This window comes from Mobula birostris, chromosome 22 (assembly GCF_030028105.1).
Source record: "Mobula birostris isolate sMobBir1 chromosome 22, sMobBir1.hap1, whole genome shotgun sequence".
In the NCBI taxonomy this organism is placed as follows: domain Eukaryota; kingdom Metazoa; phylum Chordata; class Chondrichthyes; order Myliobatiformes; family Myliobatidae; genus Mobula; species Mobula birostris.
In genome coordinates, this window is record NC_092391.1 from 15,748,078 (window position 1) to 15,775,532 (window position 27,455).

General features: G+C 43.5%; 1 protein-coding gene across 1 annotated transcript in view; it reads right to left on the bottom strand.

Annotated features, from left to right (window-relative positions):
- ntng2a (netrin g2a) overlaps window positions 1-24,577 on the bottom strand; it is a 135,321-nt gene extending 110,744 nt beyond the window's left edge. Inside the window, exons 1-3 of the mRNA XM_072240105.1 lie at window positions 24,349-24,577; window positions 23,459-24,040; window positions 4,065-4,708 (exon numbers count right to left, since the gene is read on the bottom strand). Coding sequence (XP_072096206.1) covers window positions 4,065-4,708; window positions 23,459-23,692 — 878 coding nt within the window. The 5' untranslated portion in view covers window positions 23,693-24,040; window positions 24,349-24,577. The remainder of the gene's footprint in view (window positions 1-4,064; window positions 4,709-23,458; window positions 24,041-24,348) is intronic.
- Window positions 24,578-27,455: the final 2,878 nt, after the last annotated feature.

Consider the following 27,455-nt stretch of genomic DNA (forward strand, 5'->3'; position numbering starts at 1 on the left):
AAACATTGACTGTTTCTTCTGTTCCATAGATGCTGCCTGACCTTTTGTGTGTGTTGCTTTGAAATTGGTACTAATTACCTAAAAGCCTAAAAATACATTGAAATAAAGAATATAAAGCAAAAAAAAACTCACATTAAGGATCGAGATATGTTAACCCTGTTCAAATGAGTGGGATATGTTTGCAGTGCCGGGGAATGTATCTGGCACAAGTGCATTCCTGCCTTTTAGAAGAACATAAGACCATAAAACAAAAGAGCAGAATCTGCTGATGATCCTAAGATTTTAGTCTCTGAGACCATCATTCCCTTCAAAACTAATCGATTAACTCCAAGACCTTGGCCTCATACCTCCTTGTGCAACTGGATCCTGGACTTCCTCACCTGTAGACCCCAGTCAGTTCAGATTGGCATTGACCTCTCCTCCACAATCTCCATCAGTACAGGTGCACCACAGGGCTGTGTGCTTAGTCCTCTGCTCTACTCACTTTACACTTATGACTGAAATCCGGAGAAGAAAACCAGAGGTCCAGGGGCCAGATCTTATCAGAGCACCAGAGGTGGAAAGGGTCAGCAACTTTAAATTCCTCGGTGTTATTGTTTCAAAGGACCTGTCCTGGGCCCAGAACGTAAGTGCAATTATGACGAAAGCACAGCAGTGCTTCTACTTCCTGAGCAGTTTGCAAAGATTCAGCATGACATCTCAAACTTTGACAAACTTCTATAGATGTGAGGTGGAGAGTATATTGACTGTTTGCATCACAGCCTGGTATGGAAACACCAATACCCTTGAACAGAAAGTCCTACAAAAAGTAGGGGATACGGTCCAGTCATCACGGGCTAAACACTCCCGCCATTGAGCATATCTACACGGAGCGTTGTCACAGGAAAGTAGCATCCATCGTCAGGGATCCCCATTACTCAGGTCATGCTCTTTTCTTGTTGCTGCCATCAGGAAGAAGGTACAGGAGCCTCAGGACTCACACCACCAGGTTCAGGAACAGTTACTACTCCTCAACCATCAGGCTCTTGAACTTCACTCAACTTCACTTGCCCAGGTCATTGAAATGTTCCCACAACCAATGGACTCACTTTCAAGGAGTCTTCCTCTCATGCTCCTGATATCTGTTCTTGCTTATTTCTTGCTTATTCTCATGTTCTTGCTTATTCATTTTTTATTATTATTATTATTATTATTTCTTTCTTTTTGCATTTGCACAGTTTGCACTCCGGTTGAATGGCCGAGTTGGGTGGCCTTTCATTGATTCTGTTGTGGTTATTAGTGTATAGATTTATTGAGTACGCCCACAAGAAAATGAGTCTCAGGGCTGTATATGGTGACAGATGGGTACTTTGATAATAAATTTACTTTGCACTTTGTTAACCGGCAACCCAACAACTGAGGGAGTACCTTCACCAAAAGGACAATGATGGTTTATGAAGATTGCTCGCCACAAACTTAACTTCAGAGACAGGCATTAAATGCTGGGCTTGCAAGCAAAGCTCACATCCAGTACATTAATTCTAAAAAGTTAGGACTTTGTGAATATCTCTCATATGATTGCACCTTTCAAAAAAGGTTGGTTGGAAAACAGGAGCAATTGTATGTAGCTGGATTCCTGATTAGAACACAGAAAATCTACAGCACATTTCAGGCCCTTCGGCCCCCAATGCTGTGCTGACCATGTAACCTACTCTAGAAGCTGCCTAGAATTTCCCTACTGCATAGCCCTCTATTTTCCTAAGCTCCATGTACCTATCAAAGTCTCAAAAAACCCGTTTGATGTTGTGATATAATGTCTTTCATATAGCCTGATACTTTAAATCATTTTACTTTTGAATAAATCTGGACAGTAGTCCAGACAACGATTAGTTTTTGTACCATCCTAGGAGACATGGCATAGCAATTAACATAATGCTTTACCCTGCCAGCAATGGGTTCAATCGCTGCTGCTGTCTGTAAGGAGTTTGTACGTTCTCCTCGTGACCATGTGGGTATCCTCCAACTACTCTGCTTTTCTGCCACATTCCAAAGGTGAACAGGTTAATAGGTTAATTGGCCCAGGGAGCACGGCGACCTTTGCAGGCTACTCCCAGCACATCCTCAGACTGTGTTGGCCATTGACGCAAATGACACATTTCACTAAATGCTTTGATGTACATGTGCCAAATGAAGCTAATCTTTGTGCTGCTTTCCAACTTCCATATTTAATAAGGTTGCATTCACCCAATATGTACTCACGACTGGTTCCATGTTTATGGACAGGTTGCAATCAGATCTGCACAAGGAGAGCTGAATTAAAGAAAGTTGGATGTGTAGCATCTAGTCAGCAACCCACTGAGACTCTAATTCTGTCCAGTCCAAATCAGACATTTAACCCTGGTTCTGGCCATAAGCAGTAAAGCATTGAACGGATGGCCTGTTACAATAAATATGTTCCCTCTCGGCTTATAACTATATTGACTGAGTTGCAAAAATAGCGATCAGCCTTCTTTGTCACATGTACATTGAAACATTGAAACGTACAGTGAAATGCATTGCTGCATCAATAACCAACACGGTTCAACAATGTGCTGGAGGCAGCCTGTAAGTGTCACCACACTTCTGGCACAAACATAGCATGCCCACATCTTACTAACCCTAATTCATATGCCTTTGGAATATGGGGAGGGAAGTGTAGCACCCAGAGGAATCCCACACAGTCACAGGGAGAATGGGCAAACTCCTTATAGATAGCATTGAGAATCCCACACAGTCACAGGGAGCAAACATGAGGAAATCTGCAGATGCTGGAATTTCAAGCAACACACATAAAAATTGCTTGTGACACAGCAGGCCAGGCAGTATCTCTAGGATGAAGTACAGTCGACGTCACAGGGAGAATGTGCAAACTCTTATAGACGGCATCGAGAATCAAATCCTGATTCTGTAAAATGATTGTTCTAACCACCACACTACCCCAAGTTGCTTTCCACTTTTAACTATAATGACAACCCACATTAAGGTCTTTCCTCTATTGGCAAAAGTGACTCCAATTTTAAATCAGGAGGACAACAAGAACTTAAAAGTCATTATGAAAGGACTAGCATGGGCAGAGGGGAAAAGGAATAGGAAATTATCTTTAAATAAATGCAGCAGACCATGCTTCACTCTAATTCCTCACTCACCAATCCGTATTAAAGGTTATAGTGAATTTATTATTCTTGGAAAATTGATGTTTCTTTCAACAATCTAATCCACTTTCTATCATCTCCACTCATAGCTCACTTAATCAAACACTTGGTAGCCACGTTATTAGGTGCACTTGTACACCTGCACATTAATGCAAATATCTAATCAGCCAATCATGTGGCAGCAACACAATGCATAAAAGCATGCAGACATGGTCAAGACATTCTGGTGTTGTTCAGAGCAAACCTCAGAATGGAGAAAAAATGTCATCAAAGTGACTTTGACTGTGGAATGATTGTTGATACCAGGCAGAGTGGTTTGGTGTCTCAGAAACTGCTTATCTCCTGGGATTTCCACATATAACAGTCTCTGGAGTTTATAGAGAACGAATCCAGAGAGTGGTGGTTCTGAGAGGTCAGAGGAGAATGGCCAGACTGGTTCAAGCTGACAGGAAGGTGACAGTAACTCAAATAACCACGCATTACAACGGTGGTGTGTAGAAGAGCATCTCTGAATGCACAACACATCAAACCTTGAAGTGGATGGGCTACAGCAGCAGAAGACCTCATATATCAGTATCTACATATTTAGGTTAAGGAGGTACACCTAATTAAGAGCCCACTGTCTGCATAAGCTAGGGACTGATAGATTAGTTTTGCTAATACGCACACTTAGGTCTGTACTTAGCCACATTATGACAGTCCATTGGCAGGCTTTGATAATTGACTTTGGTCAGATGCCTTAGCTCTGTAAGCCTTTGCAACATTATTTTGCTTTTAGTTTGGAAAAAGCAATAGAAATGACCCATGGGGTTAGCAAAATCTCCTTCAATGCTTTTCAAAAAGAAAATAGAATCTTAAAGCTGATTCTATTTCTATAATAACATGATTGCTTACCTGCCCACAACTTCAATATTAGAAATTGCGTAGAAGTACTTGTTTAAGTATTTCCTCTGTACAAATGTCCCTCCAGTGGCAGGTTTAATCAGCCTAATGCGAAGGTCTGTTAACGTGAAAAAGTCTCGTAGACCCTTGTTAATGTCCATTCTCTTGTACAGAGCGTCCATATTCTGGAGGGAGGAGCCCGCAAAAATGGCAAAGCGTTCTCTGACCTCAAAGTGCAAGTTCTTCTCATTCTCAAAGCCCAACCACTTGGAGTAGTCTTCAGTGCAGATGATCTGGAGAGCTGTCACAGGTGAAAGATCGCGGACATTTTTGGCCTCCATTCTGAAAGCCTCCATGCAGTCCTCTGCATAGTACTGATAAGGCTGCCATGTCCTTCCATGATTTAGGGACTTCTCCAGAATCATAGTGGTGGGCCGGCCTGCCTCAAAGGTAATGACAATATTCTCGGTGAGTTGGATGCTCTTGTTCCAAGACAGGGTGATGTTGGCGAGGAGAGGTTCAGGGTACTTTTTCCAGGTGACACTTTGCCAGTAAGTTACAGGTCCATTATCCTCCTGATCAAACATTAGTCTGGGGGGATGAGCCAGGTCTGGGTTCGAAGCATCACATTCACTAAAGCACATGTAGGGATTGCCCTGAAACAAGAACATTAAAATGTTGCATTAGATCTGGTTAATTTATTGAGCAGTTAATTTATTTAGCAATTGATTCAATAAGACAATAGTACAAAGTTTAAAGTTCAAAGTAAATATATTATCAAAGTACGTACTGTATATGTCACCGTATGCTGCCTTGAGATTAATTTTCTTGCAGCCATTCACAATATAACAAAGAAATACAATAGAGTCAATGAAAAACTACACACAAAGATTGAAAAGCACCCAATTTACTAAAGAAGACAAACTCTGCAAATTAAAAAACTAAGTAAATCAAGATGGCGCTAAACGGAGACTCCTTTGTTTGCATCTTCGAAAACAGCTTTGTTTCTATCTTTGATATCGCTTTTTTTTTTTTCCTTTTCAAGGTTTTTTTAAAGACCCTGACCTGGAGTTACACTCTGACTTCGGTTCTTTGTGGGAATGGGACCCGCTCTCACGACTGGCCGCTTTTTGATATCCCAAGCACGTGGCCTGGAAGACCAGTGTGCCTTTGGGATTCTGGGATTTTGTGGCTCTGGGGACGGGCTGATTCTAGGCTGGTGCCCCCGACCGAAGTGTCGCGGGAGAACACGGAACATCGGGAGCAGTGGGCTAGCTGCCGGGGGTTGTGTGTCCAGGGAGTCTGGAGCCTTTCTGGGGCCGACTCTCTGGGCGCAGAGCTCGGAAAAAGTGACGCAACAGACTTTTAACATCATAAATCATTGAGTTGTTTGTTATGTCTCCCCTCTTGCTGTGAAATGGGGACACCTCTTTTTTTCCCTTATTAGAGAGACGGAGAGCCTGTGGTAGGTCAAATTACCAGGTGAATGAGTAGTTTTGGGGGTACCACAAGTCTGTGTCTTTATTGATGCTATGCTGCATGCTTGAGTGCTTGGTGGTGGGTGACGATGCCTTTTTGCTGCTGAGGGTGGGGGGGGGTCGTTGCCTTGATGCTACTTATGAGTGAGAAGGGGGAGCTGAGGGGGGGTGCTTAGGGGTTCTAAAGTTTTAACTGTCATTCATTCTTTGGGGTACTGCTTGTTTTTCATGGATATATATTGTATACATTTCTCTGATGTTAAATATACCTATTGAGATGCTTTGACAGATAGATAAATAAATACTGATAACAAGAGTTCTGGGAAGTAAGTCCATAGGTTGTGGAATCAGTTCAGAGTTGAGGTGAGTTGAAAAGCACGCTTACAAAGCCACCATCGATACCATTGTAAATAGGAAAGAAATTTGCTAACGCAAGGAACAGACAATTCTCCTTTCTTAGTCCCCAAAACTTTGGCAACAGGAAATCAGATTATCACTATGACAACATGACTTTCTCTAGGCAACAGTATTCATTTTAGGCCAAAATTCTTATGGTGACACAATTGTCCTTGGTCTGAAGCAGAGTAAACAACAATGGATGGTACTTCACGCCTTTCCCATATCCAATCACCCTGCAAGTGTTACAGCGCATCGGGCACTAACAAAACATGCCCACAAGTCACTAACCCTAATTGTTGGTCTTCGGAATCTGGAAACTGGAGCACTCAGAGGAAAACCACACAGTCGTGGGGAGAACATAAAACACCAGTGGGAATCAAACCCTGATTTTACAGTTGACGCTGTAAGATTCATGGAACAAACTATGCTGATTTAGATGCCCGTATAACCACGTATGTCATTATCACTAAATCAAAATCATTTAGTCCCTACCCAATAGTGCCTTGGGAGTCTATTCACCACCAAGTGATGGATCTCATGAAAAGAAGGAATGGCTAAAACATCCATCTTATCCCTGAATAAATACATTTAAAATATCTGCTGTTGCTATTTACTTGCTACAAAGAACTTGCATTTATTCAGCCGTTCTCCTGTCATTAGAATGCATCAAAGTCTCTTATTCCTTCAGAACGAATATGTACATCATAAGAAATGTATGCATATATACATATGATTTTATTTATTTAGAGACACAGCACAGTAACAAGCCCTTCCAGCTCAACAAGCCCGCACCACCTAATTACACGCAATGTGACCAATTAGCCTTCTAACCCGTACACCTTTGGAACGCGGCAGGAAACCAGAGCATCCCACATGATCATGGACAAAACACATAAACTCCTAACAGATGGTGGCGGAATTGAACCTGGGTCACTGCTACTAACCGCTATGCTGCCATGCCACCCTGGAATATATCTCATCTGCTATTTATATATATTATATACAGTATACACAAACAGCAGGTGAGATATATCACCATTCATGTAAGGCTGTGGAATGTCTATATAAGCTACTACATTGTCTTTAATTAATATTTCATCTAAAATATATCACTTTTTGATACAACAGCGTCCTCTCCATGCTCCGCTGAAGTATCAGCCTGAATTATGTATTCAAATTCTAAACCAGAGGTGAAATACAATCAACTACTGCAGGTGATGCTGACAGATTGATGCAGTCGTGTTGGTGATATTGAGCACAGAGGTTATACTGTGTGCACCTACCATTTTTGTCTCTGCATCAATTTTTTTTGGCTGAGGGGAACATCTGCATATTTGGATGTAATGAGAAGATACCACGTGTTACTTAAGGAGTGGAATGACAGAGAACCAACTGTATTCATTCAAAGCTAAAAGCGATTCTAAACTAGAGTTTGAATCAAAACATAGAAATGAATGAGCTGTTGAATAGTCCATAAGACAAAGGAGCAGAAGTAGGCCATTCGGCCCATCGAGTCTGCTCTGCCATTTTATCATGAGCTGATCCATTCTCCCATTTAGTCCCACTCCCCTGCCTTCTCACCATAACCTTTGATGCCCTGGCTACTCAGATACCTATCAATCTCTGCCTTAAATAATAAAATCCAAATTAAATCAATACTTAAAAATTGGCATTTGTTTTTAAAAAACTCCTTTTTACTGATAACCAAACACAGTAAGAGTAGTATGTTCAAAAACAGAGTCTCTTTGACATTGTTAGTGAGAGTAATTGTTTGGTATGAATACAAAACATAAAATTCCCATTTTAACCACTGTCATTATTACAGCTTGGCAGTGAGCCATCTTGCCACTTTCCACCCAAATAGCACAAGCTAAGAAACCCAATAGTACATAAAGCTACTCTAGCTACTAAGTTTGAATGCAAAAAAAATTTTTCTTCCTGAACATGATTTTGTGATAACCAGGCCCTGGTGTGAATGGACTGGGTCTGGAGGGACGTTAGTCACTTTGAGTGGTGTGAGTGGAGAAATGGTTGGAGACAGAATCCCATCAACAACTACTTAATTCATGCACTTAGATTCACCACAGAGCTTTTACATCGCATCGCAGACTAATAGAACACATAAACATATCTAGCTACAGCTACTGTGGTAGCGCAAAACAAGAACCCATCAGATAGGAGCTACAGGTCCCACAACACCAGGTTCAGGAACAGTTATTACCCCTAAACCATCAGGCTCCTGAATCAATGTGGACAAATTCACTCACCTCTACACTGAACTGATCACCGAACACAACCTATGGACACACTTTCAAGGACCCTAAAGCTCATGTCCTCAGTATTATTTATTTATTATTATTATTGTACTGTATTTGCACATTTTCTCTTCTTTTACACATTGGTTTCTTGTTGGTCTTTGTTCAAAGGTTCAAAGTAAAGTTATAATCAAAGTACATATCTGTCACACAACCCTAAGATTCATCTCCTTGCGGGCATACTCAGCAAATCTATAGAATAGTAACTATAACAGGATCAATGAAAGATCAACCAGGGTGCAGAAGATAACAAACTGTGGAAATGCAAATATAAATGAATAGCAATAAATAACGAGGACATGAGATAAAGAGTCCTTAAAATGAGATCTTTGGTTGTGGGAACATTTCAATGAACGGGCAAGTGAGTCAAGTGTGAGTAGTTTTTCATTGATCCTATTGTATTTCTTTGTTCTACTGTGAATGTCTGCAAGAAAATGAATTTCAAGGTTCTACATGGTGACATCTACATACTTTGTTAATAAATTTACTTTTAACTTTTGAAACTGTGCTCATAACATTAAACTGTTTTGCAAGAGCTGTGGTTGATAAAGAGTCATAAAAGGCAGCGTGCTGTGTCCTTGAGCAAGGCACTTAACCACACATTGCTCTATGTCTGTGTGAGGAGTGGCACGCCACACAGTCCTTTGTTCCGTGCCTTGTAAGGCATGAAAATGCCCCACACTGGCCTCTTAGGCTTGAGTCGACGATCCCTCCTCCCATAAAAGAAACTTGCATTTACATTTATGAATGCACTCATAGTGACATCTGTACTTTTAGTGACATAAATCCTTTAAGCCTCAATATACACACAGTACCTCCGGTACCTAATAAAGTGGCAACTGAGTGTATGCTCGTGGTCTTTTGCTGCTGTAGCCCAGCTGCTTCAAGGTTTGATGCATTGTGTACTCAGAGATGCTGCTCTGCACACAGCTGTTGTAATGTGTGTGTTTATTGGCTTCCTGTCAGCTTGAACCAGTCTGGCCATTCTCCTCTGACCTCTCTCATTAACAAGGCATTTTCACCCACAGAACTGCTGCTCACTGGGTGTTCTTTTTTTTTTATTTTTCACACCATTCTCTATAATTCTGTCGTGTGTGAAAATCCCAGTTGATCCGCAGTTTCTGAGACACTCAAACCACCCCGTCTTGCATCATTCCATCATCAAAGTCACTTCAATTACATTTCTTCCCCATTCTAATCTTTGTTCTGCACAACAACGGAGCCTCTTGACCACGGCTGTGCGCTTTTATGCATTGAGTTGCTGCCACATGATTGGCTGATTAGATATTTGCATCATTGAGCAGGTGGACAAGTGTACCTAATAAAGTGGCCACTGAGTGTTTGTTACATCCATGATGGATAGAGAATTATTTTTGAAGTCTTAAAGCATATTTTGTTTCAAATTGGATTGTTGTGGGTTGCTGTTTTCCTTTATCCCCTCCCCATGCAGATCTGTCATTATTTACTTGTGTGCTGTTTTCACAGATTAATTGAGTGGCACTGTGGTATATTAAAAGGTTATGGTTGTCAAAAATCTCTGCATAATAATGAGAGTTACGTTTGTCAGGAATATTAGAATGGTAGAAGATGCTGTTTGCAGGGGTTATGTTTAAAATAGAGAACAAAGCTGATGTTTTTCTGAAGTCGTCAAACTAATGATGGTTTCAAACTGCTTTTTTCTCCTACACCCTCTACTTTATTCCCATTACCTTTTTAGAATTCATGATTTACAAGTCAGTTTCTCTCAACATAAGCACTTTCTATTGGGAAATTTAGATCTTAACTTATCGATGTGCTGATGCAAAAATGGATATTTTAACTGGATGCTAACTAAAATGAACCTGTATTTTTTAATGAACTTCAAAGAAGATGGAAATTCTTTGGGGAAACTGGCACTGCAGCCATTAGCATAACTTACTCTTTCAGATCTGACAACTTTGAAGTTTTGAAATGGTATATCGGATGCATTTTAACACCATTTTATTCTCATTAAAAATTTCCCAAATCTATAAGCATTTGGGAGGATGCAAGGTGCTGAAGCAAGCAGACTAATTTGAAGAACACATGAAAAAGAGACTTGTACGCAGGGATACAGTTTTATAAAACTTTACATTTAACTTTCTATGTTATGAAATGTCAATAGCTTGCAGATTCTTTTCATTCATGCTGATGGGAGATTTTCAATGATAGATTAATAAGCACGGTCTCACGATCAAATGAGTGCATAATAGTTTTTAGAAGGAGTGGGAACAATCACAGTGTGAATGGTGGTAACGGAGCTGTGAACCAAACAGGCCCAAATTAATTTCCTCTGAATATATGGCGACACTTGCAGGCCGCCCCCTGCACAGACTGAGGTTGTGTTGGTTGTTAACACAAACAATGCATGTTCCAATGTGCACGTGATCAATAATTGAACTTGAACCTGAATCTGAGAGAAAATTAGTTCCAAGGTGAATGGACAGGGGATGAAGATAAAACGAAACTGTAGAAGAAAATGAGAAGTGATAGAGAAGGTGGATAATATGTTTGCCTTGATTAGTCAGGAGTTGGAAGCTCATTTTGCAGCTGTATAAAACTTTGTTTAGGCCACACTTGTGTTCAGTTCTGTTTTCCCCATGGGTGAGGAGGCTTTGTGGTGAAGGTAGTGGAGGTTCACCTGGATGCTGCCTGGATTAGAGAGTATTAGCTATAAGGAGAGGTTGGGCAGACTTGGGCGATTTCCTCTGGAGTGTTGGAGGCTGAGGTAAGACCTGATAGAAGTTTATAAAATTATGGGAGATGTAAAGAGGGCAGGTAGACAGAATCTCTTTCCCAGAGTAGACATGCCAAACACTAGAAGGCATAGCTCTGAGGTGAGAGGGGTAAGTTTAAAGGGAAAGGGAAGGACGAGTCTTTTTTATATACAGAGTTGTAGATGCCTGGAACATGCGGCCAGCGGTGGTAGTGGAAGCAGACAGAGTACTGGTGTTCATTTATTTATTTATTGAGACACAGCACGTAATAGGCCCTTCCAGCTCTTTGAGCCGCATCACTCACAATCCCCTGATTTAACCCTAGCCTAATCATGGAACAATTTACAATGACCAATTAACCTACCAACTGGCACGTCTTTAGACTGTAGGAAGAAACCGGAGCACCTAGGGGAAACTCCAGCAGTCACAGGGAGAACGTACCAACTGCTTACAGACAACGGTGGGAATTGATCCCAGGTTGCCTGTACTGTAAAGGGTTGTGCTAACCACTAGGCTACCACGTTTAGGAGGCAATGAGACAGACAGGTGAACATGAAGGAATGGAGAGAGATAGATCCTGTACAGGCAAATCTGATTAGCTTTATTTGGCATCATGATCAGTACAGACATTGTGGGCAGAAGGGCCTGGTCCTGTGACTGTACTGTTCTGTGAGGCAGCAAGTGAAGAGACCAGTTAAATAGACACATGGGCAGATCACAGCTGGGTATGGAAAGCCAAAGATTTGTAATGGAGGTATTAAAAAAAACAGGTGAGAAAGCTAGGTCGATCCATAGCCTCCTGTTTTGCCAAGACGAGGCTACTCTCAGGGTGGAGGAGCAACACCTTGTATTCCGTTTGGGTAGCTTCCAACCTGATGGCATGAACATCGATTTCTCCTTCTGTTAAACAAATCCCCCCTCCTTCCTCTATTTCCCACTCAGACAACTTACTTCTTCTCATCTGCCTATTACTCTCCCCTGGTGCCTCTCCTTCCTTTTCTCCTATTGCCCCATCTTCTCTCCTATCAGGTTCTTTCTTCTCCAGTCTTTGACCTTTCCCACCCATCAGGCTTCACCTGTCACCTTCCAACTGGCCTCATTCCCCACCCCACATCTTTTTATTCTGGCACCTCCCCCTTCCTTTTCAGTCCTGAAGAAAAGGGCCTCGCCCAGAAACGTGAACCATTTATTCTTTTCCATAGATGCTGCCTGACCTGCTGAGTTCCTCCAGCATTTTATATGTGTTCCTTAAATTAGAAAGAGAATAGTTTCCCTACAGAAACAAACCCCAGTGGAAACAAACATTAGAGTAATGAGCAGAAGACAAAATGTAAACATAGTTATACAATATTAACTTTCTAGAAAAGATAACGATTTGCAAATAGCTTGTTCTGACACTTGAAAGGTCCTCCAGTTGAAACCATTCTGGGGAATTATTGTGAATTGATTACAAGAGAGAATGCTTAGAACTTCAACCCATGGATTTTGCTCATCTGCTCCTTATGTCCTCTTTTAACGATCTGGATTTGCATTGGAGATGGAATTAAATATTTATAATGAAAATTAGTTCGATTACTATTAACAAATTATGAGACCTTCTCAGTAAGTAATGAATTAGCCAGTAATGGAGCAATTGGGCTTTCATCCGTTCTAAAACTGCTGTGTGGGGCAATATTAAAAATCATTCTGTCTGTCCTTATCCAGGAGTAAATATTGATGAAAGTGAATTAATGAAACGATTGATGTTGGAGGCTGCAAACTGTGTTAAAGGCATGAAAGTGTAACGCAAGCAGATTAACTTCGATGCATAGTGAGTAAGCATCGGGGTGCAACTTAGAAAAGGCACAAGTTTTCGTCTCCCAGGTAAACGTTTTGCGACAGTTTCTATCGGAGTGGCTCGAACACCCACTTTAATACAGGTCCTTTTGCCCGACGTTATTAAAGCAATTTCTTCTCTTAGGTTTTAATTAATTGGACAGCACGCACCTCCGTGCTTAATTACTGTATTGAAATCAACTATTTAAAGAAGTATGTTTTCTACTTTACGCTACCCCGAATATGTACATGTTCAAAGATAAGTGTTTTATATATGTTATTTTATATAAGATAAAAGTACCAATAAGTTTGTAAATTGGGAAATAGTAAACTGGTCGTACGTGATTTCCCCAGAGCCCTCTGACTGTTTATCTCAGTTCGTCCTCGCTTTGTGCCTCCTTCAAGTAAACTCCGAACTTTGATTAAATATTAATTTTCCCAGAAAGACATCTTTCCAAGGAGAAAGTTACTAATTCAGGCGCTGCTCAACGACTCTCAAGTTTCATTGATTTTTCTCTTTGGAAAGGTCATTTGAAAGCAAGGACGCACACATCAGGGAACTGTAAAAGTGTCCCTCTTTGAAGATAATGTGATTCCGCAACGTGAAATGCCTTTTTTCCCCCTTATATTAGAAGGAAAGGGACTCGCGTTTACAAAGGTGATCAGCAAAACGTCAATTTATATCTGGGACATTGATATGGGGGGGGGAGGAGGAGGGGGAGGATGTTCATAATGTGCGAACTTGAATGTCAGAGACCATTTGTCGCTCTCATCTAGAGCCACAGATACTTCCGAGAAACTGTCAGTGTCACTGTGGAGGAATCGGGGAGGAACGGGGTCTGGAACCCCCCCTCGCCCCAAACTACGCCAGTGCCCGCTTTCTATCAGGGGTTAGATAAAGGCGTTTTAATTCATCGGGATTAAAACCGGGCCAAGAGTTTCCACTGAACTGTAGTGAATTTTTCTTGTGAATAACATGGCTGTCACGGTTTAACTTCGTAAATGGGTAGTAATGCAATCTGTTGCCGAAAGACGTGCCTAACCAGTGAAGTATCTCCTTCTTTGGAGGTACGGGAGGCTGCAGATACTGGAATCCGCGGCGATGCACAGGCGCTGGAGGGACTCAGCGGGCCCGCCGCCACCTGCAAAGTGCACGATTTCATTGAATGTGTATATGCAAGGAATAGTTTGTTAATGTCACTTTGTGCTTAATTAATTTCTGCCACTTTAAAAATAAAAAAAACATTATTATTATTCTTGATTATTTAAGTGTAAAGCCAAAAATAGCTGACTCAGCCGGGGAAAATGTGCCGTGAAGGAATAAATATGGGGGCCGGCCGGAGCTGAAAAGCTGGGAAGACTGCGCATTAACTCCTGCCCTATGTATCCTTAGACCTAAGAAGATCTCCAAGCAGTAGGACTAGTTTTGTAGACATTATAGCCAGGAACGGAACAACACAGGCAACCTAGCACGTGTAGCCATCAAAGTGCATTCCACTTTCCGCTTCTACGTTTACTCTATGTGGTGGGGGAAAAGCTCCACTGTCTCAGCACCCTTTGAGTTAGAATGTTCCCTCAAAATGGATCTTTAGATGTGCAACCCCTAGAATGAGCACATGCAAGTTTGGCCAGGTGGATTCAGAATTGGCTAGCCTGCAGAAGGCAGAGGGTGGTGGTGGAGGGAGTACATTCAGATTGGAGGATTGTGGCTAGTGGTGTCCAACAAGGATCTGTTCTGGGACCTCTACTTTTCGTGATTTTTATTAACGACCTGGATATGGGGGTAGAAGGGTGGGTTGGCAAGTTTGCAGGCGACACAAAGGTTGATGGTGTTGTAGATAGTGCAGAGGATTGTCAAAGATTGCAGAGAGACATTGATAGGATGCAGAAGTGGGCTGAGACGTGGCAGATGGAGTTCAACCCAGAGAAGTGTGAGGTGGTACACTTTGGAAGGACAAACTCCAAGGCAGAGTACAAAGTAAATGGTAGGATACTTGGTAGTGTGGAGGAGCAGAGGGATCTTGGGGTACATGTCCACAGATCCCTGAAAGTTGCCTCACAGGTGGATAGGATAGTTAAGAAAGCTTATGGGGTGTTAGCTTTCATAATTCGAGGGATAGAGTTTAAGAGTTGCGATGTAACGATGCAGCTCTATAAAACTCTGGTTAGGCCACACTTGGAGTACTGTGTCCAGTTCTGGTCACCTCACTATAGGAAAGATGTGGAAGCATTGGAAAGGGTACAGAGGAGATTTACCAGGATGCTGCCTGGTTTAGAAAGTATGCATTATGATCAGAGATTAAGGGAGCTAGGGCTTTACTCTTTGGAGAGAAGGAGGATGAGAGGAGACATGATAGAGGTGTACAAGATAATAAGAGGAATAGATAGAGTGGATAGCCAGCGCCTCTTCCCCAGGGCACCACTGCTCAATACAAGAGGACATGGCTTTAAGGTAAGGGGTGGGAAGTTCAAGGGGGATATTAGAGGAAGGTTTTTTACTCAGAGAGTGGTTGGTGCGTGGAATGCATTGCCTGAGTCAGTGGTGGAGGCAGATACACTAGTGAAGTTTAAGAGACTACTAGACAGGTATATGGAGGAATTTAAGGTGGGGGCTTATATGGGAGGCAGGGTTTGAGGGTCGGCACAATATTGTGGGCCGAAGGGCCTGTAATGTGCTGTACTATTCTATGTTCTATGTTCTATGGAACAAGCACAGCAGTGCGTTTTCTAGCCTCCGATATCATGGCCGCTCAGTTCTGTTCACGTGGTCTTCACTGCTGTGAGTCTCGGCAGTTTTTAACCACACGCTTCTTCTCGGTGGGCTTCTGCTCCTCGGCGTCGGTTTGCATTGTGCTCATAGGGCACTCTTTGTTACCAGTGTTTCTCCCGATCAGCCGCACCCACTGTTTCTTTCTCCCTCTCTCTGTGCAGATCTAGCGCAGACTCTCTGCCCAGCTATTTTCTGGCCATTTCCCCCAGCCTCTTCACATTCCCCACCCCTTTCAAACTGCATCTGGGGGAGCACAATATAAGCCATTTGAAAGAAATGCACTCCGGCTTCGCTCTGAATGTGATCCAGAGTCCGGGTTGAGCGGCGACGTTTAGCACCGAACGAAGTTTGGCTTCCCGTTTCGGGCATGGGCACTGAGAGCCCCACTCCTAAACCTTGAAATATGAGAGATGGGAATCCTTGGTATTGAATTCGAAGGGAAAGACTGAAAGATCAGCACAGCCTGAGGTTCTGGTGTTATAGATGGAAGGGGTGGTGGGGAGATCAGGCAACTTAGAAGGGCGAAAGGGGACGGAGTGACGGGATAGTACGGAACAATCACATAAGAGAAACGGAGGTCCTCGGAAGCAGAAGGATTGGAGTAAAGGGGTGGTGTGGGGAGGGGATATTTGTTGATTATAAAGAGTGACAGTATCCACAAAGCAGTTATAAATCTCCGGTTAGGCCGCATCGATTGCACTCAGATCTGGTCGCCCCATTGTAGGAAGATGTGGAGGCTTTGGAGAAGGTGCGGAAAAGATTTACCAGAATCCTGTCTGGGTTAAAGGGCAAATGCTATAAAGAGAAACTGGGCAAATTTCGGTTATATTCTCCGCAGCGGTGGACGTTGTGGGTATGTGTGTGTGTGTGTGTGTGTGTGTGTGTGTGTGGTGGGGGGGGGAAGAGATAAGATTATGAGGGGCACAGATAGACTACAGACCCGTTTTCCCCAAGGTCGGATAATTAGATTGCATGCACTTAAGGTAAGAGGGGGATAAATTCAAAGGGAGTGAGCGGGACACGTTTTTTACATAGAGAGAAGTGTGTCTCTACCAGGACTGGTGTGGAGACAATATGATAGAGACATTCAAGAGGATCTTTAAATGAGCCCATGGATGCGCAGAGGATGGCGGGATATGGACACTGTGTGAGCAGAAGGGATTAGATTAGTTAGACAGTAAATTACTAGTTTAATCAATTTAGTAAAATATTGTGGACTAAAGTGCATTTTCCATGTTCTATTGTTGGACAGCAGGTTCTTCACCAAGCTGAACGTTTTATGCAGTTTATGTGTCCAATCCTTTTCAAACGGAAGGATGAAACTAGAGAAAAAATGCCTCGGCTCGCGAATTTTGGAATAAACGGGGAATACATAGGCAGCTGTATGCACCGTGTAGCTGGGTATTTACTCTACGACAGAGTCTTTGCTTGCAAAGAATGCAAGTTAAACCAGCCCAAACAACTAATTGCCGTCGACGAGACTCTGTGCTGAACAGAGTGTCAGAGACAGGCCTGGCGCCTGCACTGTTCCTATTTCTGGAGAACAGCCGGGGTTAGAACATGGAATCTATACCGCACCTGAGCTAAACTCTTCTCACTCCCCACTGAACTGAATTCTCTCCTACCAGCCGGCTTTAATTATAGATGCGGAAGAGATCTATAATGCACTTGCTGATTGATGCTTTTAATCTTCAAACAAATGTCCAAAAGTAAAGGAATTATTTCTTCGGTATGGGACGTGGATAAGAAATAATCCGGGCACTTTCAGAATCAGAATTAATTATTATCAATGATATATGTCATGAAGTTTGCGGCAGCAATACATAAATGTACTCTAAATTACACTAAGCAATACATGAAAGTAAAACAAAATAGTAATGTGTCCACGGATCATTAAATCTGACGGTGGAGGGGCAGAAGCTATTCCTAAAAGTTGAGCATGTATCCTCAGGCTCCTGTCCTCCTCTCTGATGGTTTAATGAGAAGAGGCTATATCCTGGATAGTGAAGATCCTTAATGCTGGATGCGTCTTCTTCAGGCATCGCCGTTCTTCTTCCCCACATGCGCCCTTTACCTGAACCCCCTTATCCCCCCCCGTTCCCTAATTGTAAATTAAGCGGCAAAGAATTAACGTCACTCACACCATCAAGTGATGCAATGCCACTCGAATGGAGAAATGGACCAGCAACTAATATCTATGCTAATTAGTCCAGCGTTCTCTCTTCCTAGTCGTCTACATTAGAGACGGGGTTTCAGAAGCGCATCGGCCTCTAGCCATAGTGGGAGTTGTACCTAGTGGCAAACTTTCCTTTCTGTACTGGGAGAGCGCTGCATTGCCGCGGGTGTTGTCATTCAGTTCGAACGCTAAACTGAGGCTGGTCTGTTCCATCAGGTGGACGCAAAACAAAAAAAAAGTGGTGCATTTTCAAAGATCAGCGACCCGGTGCAAAAGAACGCACTCCGGTTCCTTGGCTAAAATTCGGCATCAAGTACATCAAAAAATTTAAAAAGGAATTCGATCATTACCACGTTAGCTCGTGGTGGCTTGCAGTGCCCAAATTCGGCTACGTATTTTGTTTACATGTTCAAGAGTCTACACTTGAAGATTTTCGTCATGGACTATGTTTTGGGCGTTCTGGAAAGGCTGAGAAAGGTGGCTACAGAAATGAGAATCCTCTCTCTTCTGAGGGTTTTGTTGAAAGTTAGAATGGCAATTTTACAAAATATTTTAAATAGTTTGAATTCGAAACAAACTGACTATACTATGAGCGAAGCCAAATGAGCATCAGAGCATTCCGATCAGTTTCTCTCCGTTGGACAGCGGAGGCTCGGATTGTCCAGAGTAACACACACAAAATGCTGGAGGAACTTAGAAGGTCAGGCAGCATCTATGAAAAGGAATAAACAGTCGACGTTTCGGGCCGAAGGGTCTAGGCCCTTTCCAAAGATGTTGCCTGACCTGTTGAGTTCCTTTTGCCATTTGTTCGTGTTACTCTGGATTTCCAGCATCTGCAGCATCTCTTCTCGAGTTTCGGATGGTCCAGAGTTGAGCGATCTTGCCCGTTACCTAGTAAAAATAAGGAGCTGGACGCAAATGCTTGGCAGTAATAACATGGCGGATAAGATATAGAGTTCTGGGGATGGTGAGTCCAAGTAATCTTTGCCGGGTCAGTGTTACAGTTAGCGGCAAGAACAAATTTCTGCTAAAGAATCCTACTCAACCATGGCGGATTTCATTTGAACTAAACCAAATGGCCGGCATTTTCTAGTTTCCAGCACTTTGGTTTTGATGGCTTCTTGCACACTCTCACATTACTGTACATGGTAAGTATTGGCATTCAGATAACCTTCCAGCTGTTATTCGGGATCATGGCGTGGGTTTCCGGCGTATGGATGAATGAGTGGGCATTTGCAGAAGTAATGTTTTCCCCAACACGGCAGAAAAGTTTCAGCATGTTGTGTTCCAGTGGGAATATCGATGCAGATGCGATTCAGCCTTGCTCCGTTTCATGTTGTACAATTGTATCTGATGGCTGCGAGTTCCTGGACTCAACCGCTCCGGTAGCGGAGGTTCCGGTAACCTTGGGCGATGTCTTCAGCTGACAGAGCAAAAAATGAAGCTCTAAGTCTAAAGCTGCGTGAACGTTAAAGATCCCGTGACATTTCTACATTGTCTCCTCTCACTCATCACCAAGAAAGACTATTATGAGGAGGAAATTTAGAGCCAGAGGCTGGTGGTGTATCTGTGGAATTTATTGCTACAGACTTGCTGTCAAGGCCAGGTCATTGAGTATATTTAAAATGGAGATTGATAGGTTCTTGATTAGCAAGGGCGTTGGAGAGAAGGCAGGAAAATGGGGTTAAGAGGGAAAACAAATCAGCCACGATGGAATGGCGGACCAGACTCGATGGACCGAATAGCCTAACTCTGAAATTATGTCTTAGTCATATGGACTTTGTTCTTGCTGCTATCTAGGCCCTGACCTCCACCGTCTTCCCTTCCATTGTAATACTCCCGGCACTCACTAAATCGCACTTTAGAAGATTTCTTAGCGTCATGATTTGGAGAACATACGAAAGCAAATCTTGCCTTTAAAGACGAGATTAATGATGTTCGGGTGATTTACAGGAGCCACACGGTTTTTAATCATTAGTCCGTGACTAAAGATCTTAAATTTATATAGAGACTGTCGCAACCACTGGTCATTTCATAGCACTTTACAAGGCACGGAGTACTTGAGGATATTGTGGGACGCGGGGTATTCTCAAAGTATAGAATCATAAAGCTGTGTAGCACAGAAGCGGGCACTTTCGGCCCATCTCCTCCGTACCTATGCTAATCCCGTTTGCATGCACACACACACACCAAACGATCAACACCAGAGAGTCCGTGTCTCTCTGTGCCTTTTCTTGCTATATACCTGTCCTGAAGTCTTAAACGTTGCAATTGTAGCTGCAATGTGTCCATTAGCACCTACAATGTACTGTATAGGATTTGAGATGACAGCAAGGGAAAGAAAGCTTTTCATCTGACAGAACCTTTTAGCTCCTAACTGTCATACAACATCTATATCAATGGGGAATAGGATTTTTCAATGGACATGTCGAACACCGCGCCAGTGAAACCTACCGGCTCCTCTTGGAGTGGGCGTATCAGGGAAAACAAGCGCTCATTAACTACATAAACACATTCACATATCCTGTAACACACATCAAATTTGCTGGTGAACGCAGCAGGCCAGGCAGCATCTCTAGGAAGAGGTACAGTCGACGTTTCGGGCCGAGACCCTTCACCAGCAGCTTTGATGTGTGCTGCTTGAATTTCCAGCATCTGCAGAATTCCTCGTGTTTACACATATCCAGTAAGTTCTCCTTCAGCATCAGCAGGCATTATTTAAACACATTACCCCTTTAAACAGGTATTTAGAATTTTTAAATTACATTTATTCTACAGAAGCAAGTTGGTTGTAGCTGTGAGCCCCTCTAGTACATAAGTCACTGCAGTTTAATGCAACTTTTACCACATTTTATAATGCTGTTCACAATGTAAATACATGCTGGTACTGTATTTATGTACAATTCAGCCCATATCGGTACCTTAACTTCTAATTTATTTTACATAATTCTTTAATGCTGTTTTTGTTGCATGTCACGCCAACACACCTAATATATATAAATGTATATGGCGAATAAAGTTGATCCTTTATCCTTGAGGGCGCCCCACCCCGTGAAGGTATTTGGAGTTACATACTGCGCCTCTCTCTGGTGTTGATCGTTTGGTGTGTGTGTGTGTGTGTGTGTGTGTGTGTGTGTGTGTGTGTGTGTGTACGCGCGCGCGCGCGGCCACGGGGAACTGAGGTTATATTCGCCTTTCCATATGTTTCCTGCGATTAATATCAACGGTGCTGTTGATTGACTATAGTAAGCGGCTCTCTATTAATTAATGATGCATCCTCTTGGGAGGATCCATTAGCCACTTCCACCACATTTCCCCGCTGGCCACACATGCTTTTAGCTACAAGCCCTCCCGTCCTGATCCATCTCTCCCACCCAACAACTCACAGTTCAGCCCGTGGAAAGCTGAGATTTTCACGTGCACTAATTTAAAATTCCAATCTCTTGAGCTTCTAGGTGAAATGGGTATATGGAAAACTATTCACCCGGATTCCTTGATCTTTATGGCAGAATACAGTTTGCTGACGAATTCAGACCGATGGGGATCATACTGGTTTGCGATGGTTCTGGAGTACTACCATCTACAAACTTTAAGCTTAAATTAAAACCGGATTTTCAGATTCAGTATTGGAGGCGTTCGATAGTCAGGAGGAAACTGAAAATATCTTAAACCTCCGTTTCTGTTGACGCTGCGCTGAATTACATGTTGATGGAAGGAAGTGCATTTTTGTCGTAACGAGAACAAGGGAGTGAATGAGAAAGGGGAAAAGCGGGAGATCGTATTAATGTAACACGTAGAAAATGCAAGAAGAACTCAGCAGATATGGCACCATCCACGGAAAGGAATCGACATTTCGGGCCGAGATGCTTCAGTGATAACCATCAATTGTTACACGCATTGTCTTTAAAACTACTCTTAAAAGTAATTCGATCTATGAAATCCTGGCCGAACTGAGACTCTCCTCCATTGTTCGATTCATTTCTAATCGATTTCTCGGGTTTTAAAGAGACACAAATCCTGTAGCACGATCAATTCAAAACAGGTGATTGTGGATTGTTGTCCTAAAAAGAGATCGGCGGATATGATCGAGAGAAGCAAAGCTTTCTATTCTGGGCGGGCAGGAGATATTCGCACCACCTACCTTTAAATATAAGTTCTGAGTTTTGTTTTTTAAACGAAATATTACATTAGTCGATAAAAGTTTAGCTACATTGCGCTGCAAGGTTCCGGCCTGAAACGTCGACCACTCCTTTGCTTCCGCAGATGTTGCCTAACCCCCTGAGTCCTTCCAGCAATTTTCTTTTTGCATCAGATTCCTGCGTCTACGGTCTCTTGTGTCTCCACTGTACGTACCCGGAACCCAATTTGCGCTCCTATCGAATATGCATCCTTCGCCCCTGCCCCGGCGTAGTCTGCAGCACGGAACACGATCCTTACATAAATTGAAGTTTAACAATTTCAAACAACATTCAGGGGTCTTAACAATCTGCTTGGTGGCTAATCCGGATGCAGTATGGATTCTGTGCGAGAGATTGTCTTTTTAATCATGCATCAGACTCTGAACATTCATTCCAAATAACTGCACGCCTATTAGCCGGCTGTTTATTAAGCCTAACCGATGGCATTCGCTCTTAGCTGAATTATTTATGTTGTAAAGTGCATTCATTTTTGTATCTGGGTAGCGCACCGAGTTCCAGATTAGCAGAGGCACAGTTTCCAACCACTTAGTGAAATTACCACTGGGTATCCCCTTTCTGTACAGTCAGCTGATGTTCTATCCAAGTTGTCGGTGCACGTTACCGAACGCAAGCGCTGCCCGCAACGTTATTGGGAGAAATTGCTGAAGTTAAATTTTACTTGCATCGCTTGATGCACAGCGCGGACAGTAATAACTCAACTAGAGACAGGGACGCAACTACTGGGAGTTTCTTTGGTTTGTTTTACGTACATCTCGGCAGCTCCGATGTTTAAACTGAGGAACATTATCAGCAACCGACCTAAATCTTGCGCAAGGTGAGGGGAGAATGGTCGCTAATGGAATGGAATAATCTCCTGGATAGAATTCCGCGGAGAAAGCTGCGGTTTACTTCTCTGTCTCTCTCCTCCCCCCCCCCACCCCCGTGAATTTCCCATTAGTATCGGTGCTTTGCTCACGCGTCCACCTCACCCCTCCCACGCTGCAATCACCCCTTTTGCTCAGCTGCACACCATTCCTAAGCCAGCCAATGTTCAGAGAACAATGGACTGTACAGTACGAGAGCAGGCCCTTCGGCTCAGACATCTGTGCCGAACACGGTGCCAAGTTAAACTAAACCTCTTCCGCCTGCACTTGATCCATGCCTGCCTCCACCCATCCCCCGTATAGTAATGTGCTTATCTAAACATCTCTTTAACGCCGCTATCGTATCCGCTTGCACCGCCACCATCCCTGGCAGCCCACGCCAGCCATCAACCACTGTGTGAAAACACTTACCCAGCATATCTCCTTTAAACTTTCTCCCCGTCACTTTAAATGCATGTCCTCTAGTATTTGAGTTTACGACAACTCGGGAAATGGAGCAGTCACAGCAATAGATAGCGACGTGACTCAAAGTTTATTCGGAGTCAGAACAATAAATATTTTTATCTTTGGATTTAGAAAACATTAGACATTGTCTCCTGACCCCGTCACTCCCGCAGCCTCCACCCGCCCGGTCTCCTTCCCTCCCCGCTGCTTACCAGGGCACAGAAGCGTTCGGGAGGGTCTCCACAGGTCACCCCTGCCGGCTCCACCTTCACCTTCAGGAACTGCTTCATGGACATGGGTCTCGGTTGACACGCGTAAAACTCCCAAGAAGGGCCGGCGTCACCAGTGTTCACCAGCGACTTGCAGCTGTCGTACTGGGTCCTGGCCGGCAGCAGAGAGTAGACGAGGGCGGCCAGCTGCAGCATAGGCATGGGGCCGGAGCGCATGGTCTCCGGGCGGAGCGCACACGCAGACTCGGGGCGATTGGCAAGGGCGCACCGGGTTGCGGTGCCGGGCTCAGCATGGGCACCAGTTACACACCAGTCGGAGATCGCTACATCCCCGGAGCTTCATTTTTCTCCACGAGAGAACTCGAACCTGTCTCCCGCCAGCAGCAAAACCTAATAGATCCAAGTACTTCAACCCTCTGGTTCGATCTGGCCGCTGGCCAATTCAAACGGGCCGCTGTAAAGTCTCCCAATCCAACTAGGGATTACTGGGAATCCATCTGGACGCGCTGAGTCCGACGCCTCTCCAATGCTCTCCGAATTCGCGTGAGCATCGTAGGTAACTAACTGTGTGTGTGTGAGAGAAAAAAAAACATAGGTGTGAGATGATACTGGCACACAACTCAGATAAAGCTTCACATGCTGCAAAAGTGCCTGCCTCCCGCGCTCTCCGTCACTCCTACATACAAGAGGGGTTTCCCATGATACGGCAGCCGCGCACACCCCTCCGGTCCAGTTTGGAAGCACGGGCTCAGAGGAACGCGGTGGGGAACGGACGAGAGTTGGACGCACACTTTACTGCGGGAATCCGGGGTCACTGGTAGAGAGATCGCGAAGCAGTGAATGTAGCGAGGATGAGAGAGGTAGAGACAGACCTGAGGGAAGGAGGCGATCCGGTGCTTTAAACGTAACACGCGCCGGAGGCTGGGGTTTGACAGGCTCGCTTTACATTAAGGGTTTGCTGCTCTGTGGCCTCCCCTCCTGGCTTCAAGGGCAGATGATCGCACATGCCGTGGTCCAACTTAATGCGGAGGCTAAATCCTTCTAACATCACTTTCAATCACTATCTGTGCTTTTATGTCAGAGCAACATCAAGTCTGCGCAACTTCCTTCTGCACAGCCTCGGGCTCTGCTCTTCCCAATCAGCTTAAAGGGAAAACGCAGAGCCAAATCTGCTCTTAAAGGGACAGGCTGCCAAAGAGTCGTTGTCGGAGTGGGAGGTTGGAAGTCCGCAAGGAGTCTATTAATAAGGATGGGAAGGGGAAGACTAATCACACTACATTTACGCCAATCAGCTTTCCCTCAGTAGGAAGGGGGAAGGAGTCAAGCGTTTCTGGAGCACTTTTTTAAAGCCTTGTCGAACATTCCAATCGGTTTTCGGGAGGGGATGGGGGGTGATCAAAATTCATGTAAATAAATATACTATTAAAAACGAGAGCAGCTTTTTTAAAATGGGAATCGCAATGTATAATTGCAGCGAGCTGGCTCGATAGGAAACGTAGTCTTTAAGACAAACGTATTGCTATTTCAAGTCAATTGAATAATTCTTCTGTTGAATACAGGTTAATTTCACAGGTGGGACTCCGAAGAGAGAGGTGCTGCATTCTGATTTCCTCCTATGCCGATAAAGGCCTGCGGAATATGGTGAACTTTAACCTGAAATCTGTGCGCTGACTGAAGGCATCACACAAAGCCGTTTACACCGCGCTTAATGGAGTTAAAGCCGCCCGCCAGATGGGACAAGTTGTACAGTGCTTCATTCTGTGAATCACAGAACCAATTTGTCTTTCGCTACCCAAATTGATTTTTAAAAATTATTAAGCAGCAAACAACGTAGCAAAAGATGAATTATTTATAGTTAAAGGACTATGTTGCATCTACACTGACCTTTGACTTAACCCTGCTTTGCCCGGGGTTGCCCATAACCCAGTTTAAATGTACGTTGTTCAGAACCGTATACAAGCAAGAAAACAGGAAAATAAAAATAAAACCCCGCGGATGCTGGAAATCTGAAATAAAAACGGAAAATGCTGGAAATTCTCAGTAGGTCAGGCAGCACCTGTGGAGAGAATTACCATCTTAGTTCATCAGGATGGGGGCCGGAAGGAAGGGGAGCGTTTATGATAGGGGTGAGATTGAAATGCAAACATTGTGGTCGTAATTTGAGACAGGGCGGTGAAGACTTGTCATGTACTGTCCGGATGAGGTGTGCTTAGAAGGAGATGGAAGAAAATGGGAATGCAACAACCGTTTGACCTGTAAGATGTGAAACATTGCTTGCTGGAAATATGAAATAAATGGGAAATGCTGAGAATCTCCGCCGGATCAGGCAGCAGCTACGGAAGGAGAAAATGGGAGCTAGCACTACCTGTTAATGATTTTTCACTGCAACTGCCCAACTCTGCTGCAAACATGAGATGGTTGAGTCCTGAGGCGATAGTGTGCCCAACTGGAATATCAGATGCTGTTCCTTTGGGTTTCTTTGGAAGAGTATTCGAGATCAAAGACTGTAAGGCCATGGTGGGAGGGGATGGAGAACTAAAATGAGAATATTCAAGATTCAAGCTTGTTTAATGTCATTTTCAGTTCACAAATGTAAAGGAGTACTAAATAATTGTTACTCCAGCAAAAAAAAATACAAGTAGACAAAGAACACAATAATAAAAATATATTAAATATAAATATATATAGATTGATTGTATGTTCATAAAGTGACGCTAGGCACAGGCGCGTCTATACATAAGGTGACTGACGGAAAATAATAAAGTAGTGGTGGCGGGGGTTGTGGATGGTCGAGTTAATGGGTGGAGGTGTTGATCAGCCGAATTGTTTGGGGGAAAGTAACCGTTTTTTTGAGCCTGGTGTCCCTAGCGTGGATGCTACGTAGCCTCTTCCCTTATGGGAGTGGGACAAGTATTCTAGGAGCAGACAGAAAAAAAAAACCTAAGGTAATTTTCCATAGCGAATGAAGATCTCAACCAATTTGCGTTAGATTTCCCAACCGTATAGGAAGCCACCGAATTAATGTGATACATTAAACGTGAAGCACAGTTTAAGCAGTGGATCGTTCTTGTTTCACCAAATTTAGTGTGCTGCTTTCGCTGCTCCTGATTAGAGACCCCAAATGCAAATTCGATTACTGTTTTTGCACCACGTGCCCGTTCAATCTACAGATGTGAACCCGAACTTCCAATTGCCTCTCACTTCAATTTTTCAACCTGCACTTGCTCTGTCTTCGCTCTCTTTCACTACTAATCCAAGGAAGCTTAATGTAATCATAAGAAGACAGCATCGATCTCCCGATTGGGCTGGGCCTATTACCATGTCCGCACTCAACCTTCTTAGTTTTCTCTGCCTCATTTGTCCTTTTACATCTTCTTCATTCAGTTCGTCAGCAATTAGCAAGCGTTCTCAGCGTGCACTAGCACTATTCGTATCATAGGCTCTCGGGGGATCTCACTGAAACCTATCGAATATTGAAAAAGCTAGATAGACTGGAGGTGGAAAAGGTCTATCCTGTAGTGGGCCAATCTCGGACCAGAGGGCACAGAATAGAAGAAAGTCACTTTAGAATAGAGATGAGGAAGAATTTCTTCAGCCTGAGCGTAGTGAATCTGTGGAATTCATTACCACAAACGGCTGTGGAAGCCAAGTCATTGGGTATATTTAAAGCGGAGGCTGATAGCCTCTTGATTAGTAAGGGTGTCAAAGCTTACGGGGAGGAGGCAGGAGAATGGGGTTGAGAGAGATACTAAATCAACCATGATAGAATGGCGGAACAGACTCGATGGGCCGAATGGTTTATTCTGTTCCTATATCTTTTGGTCTTATGAACTCGACCCTTTCACAGACTCTCCCTTTGTAGTCTTTACCCCCCCCCCACCCCACTTGAATCGTGCTTGTTTTCGAATGTTGCCTAGTTCTGATGAAGTTCACCGACTTTTAACATCCTTTCTCCACAGACTCTATATGTCCTGATGAA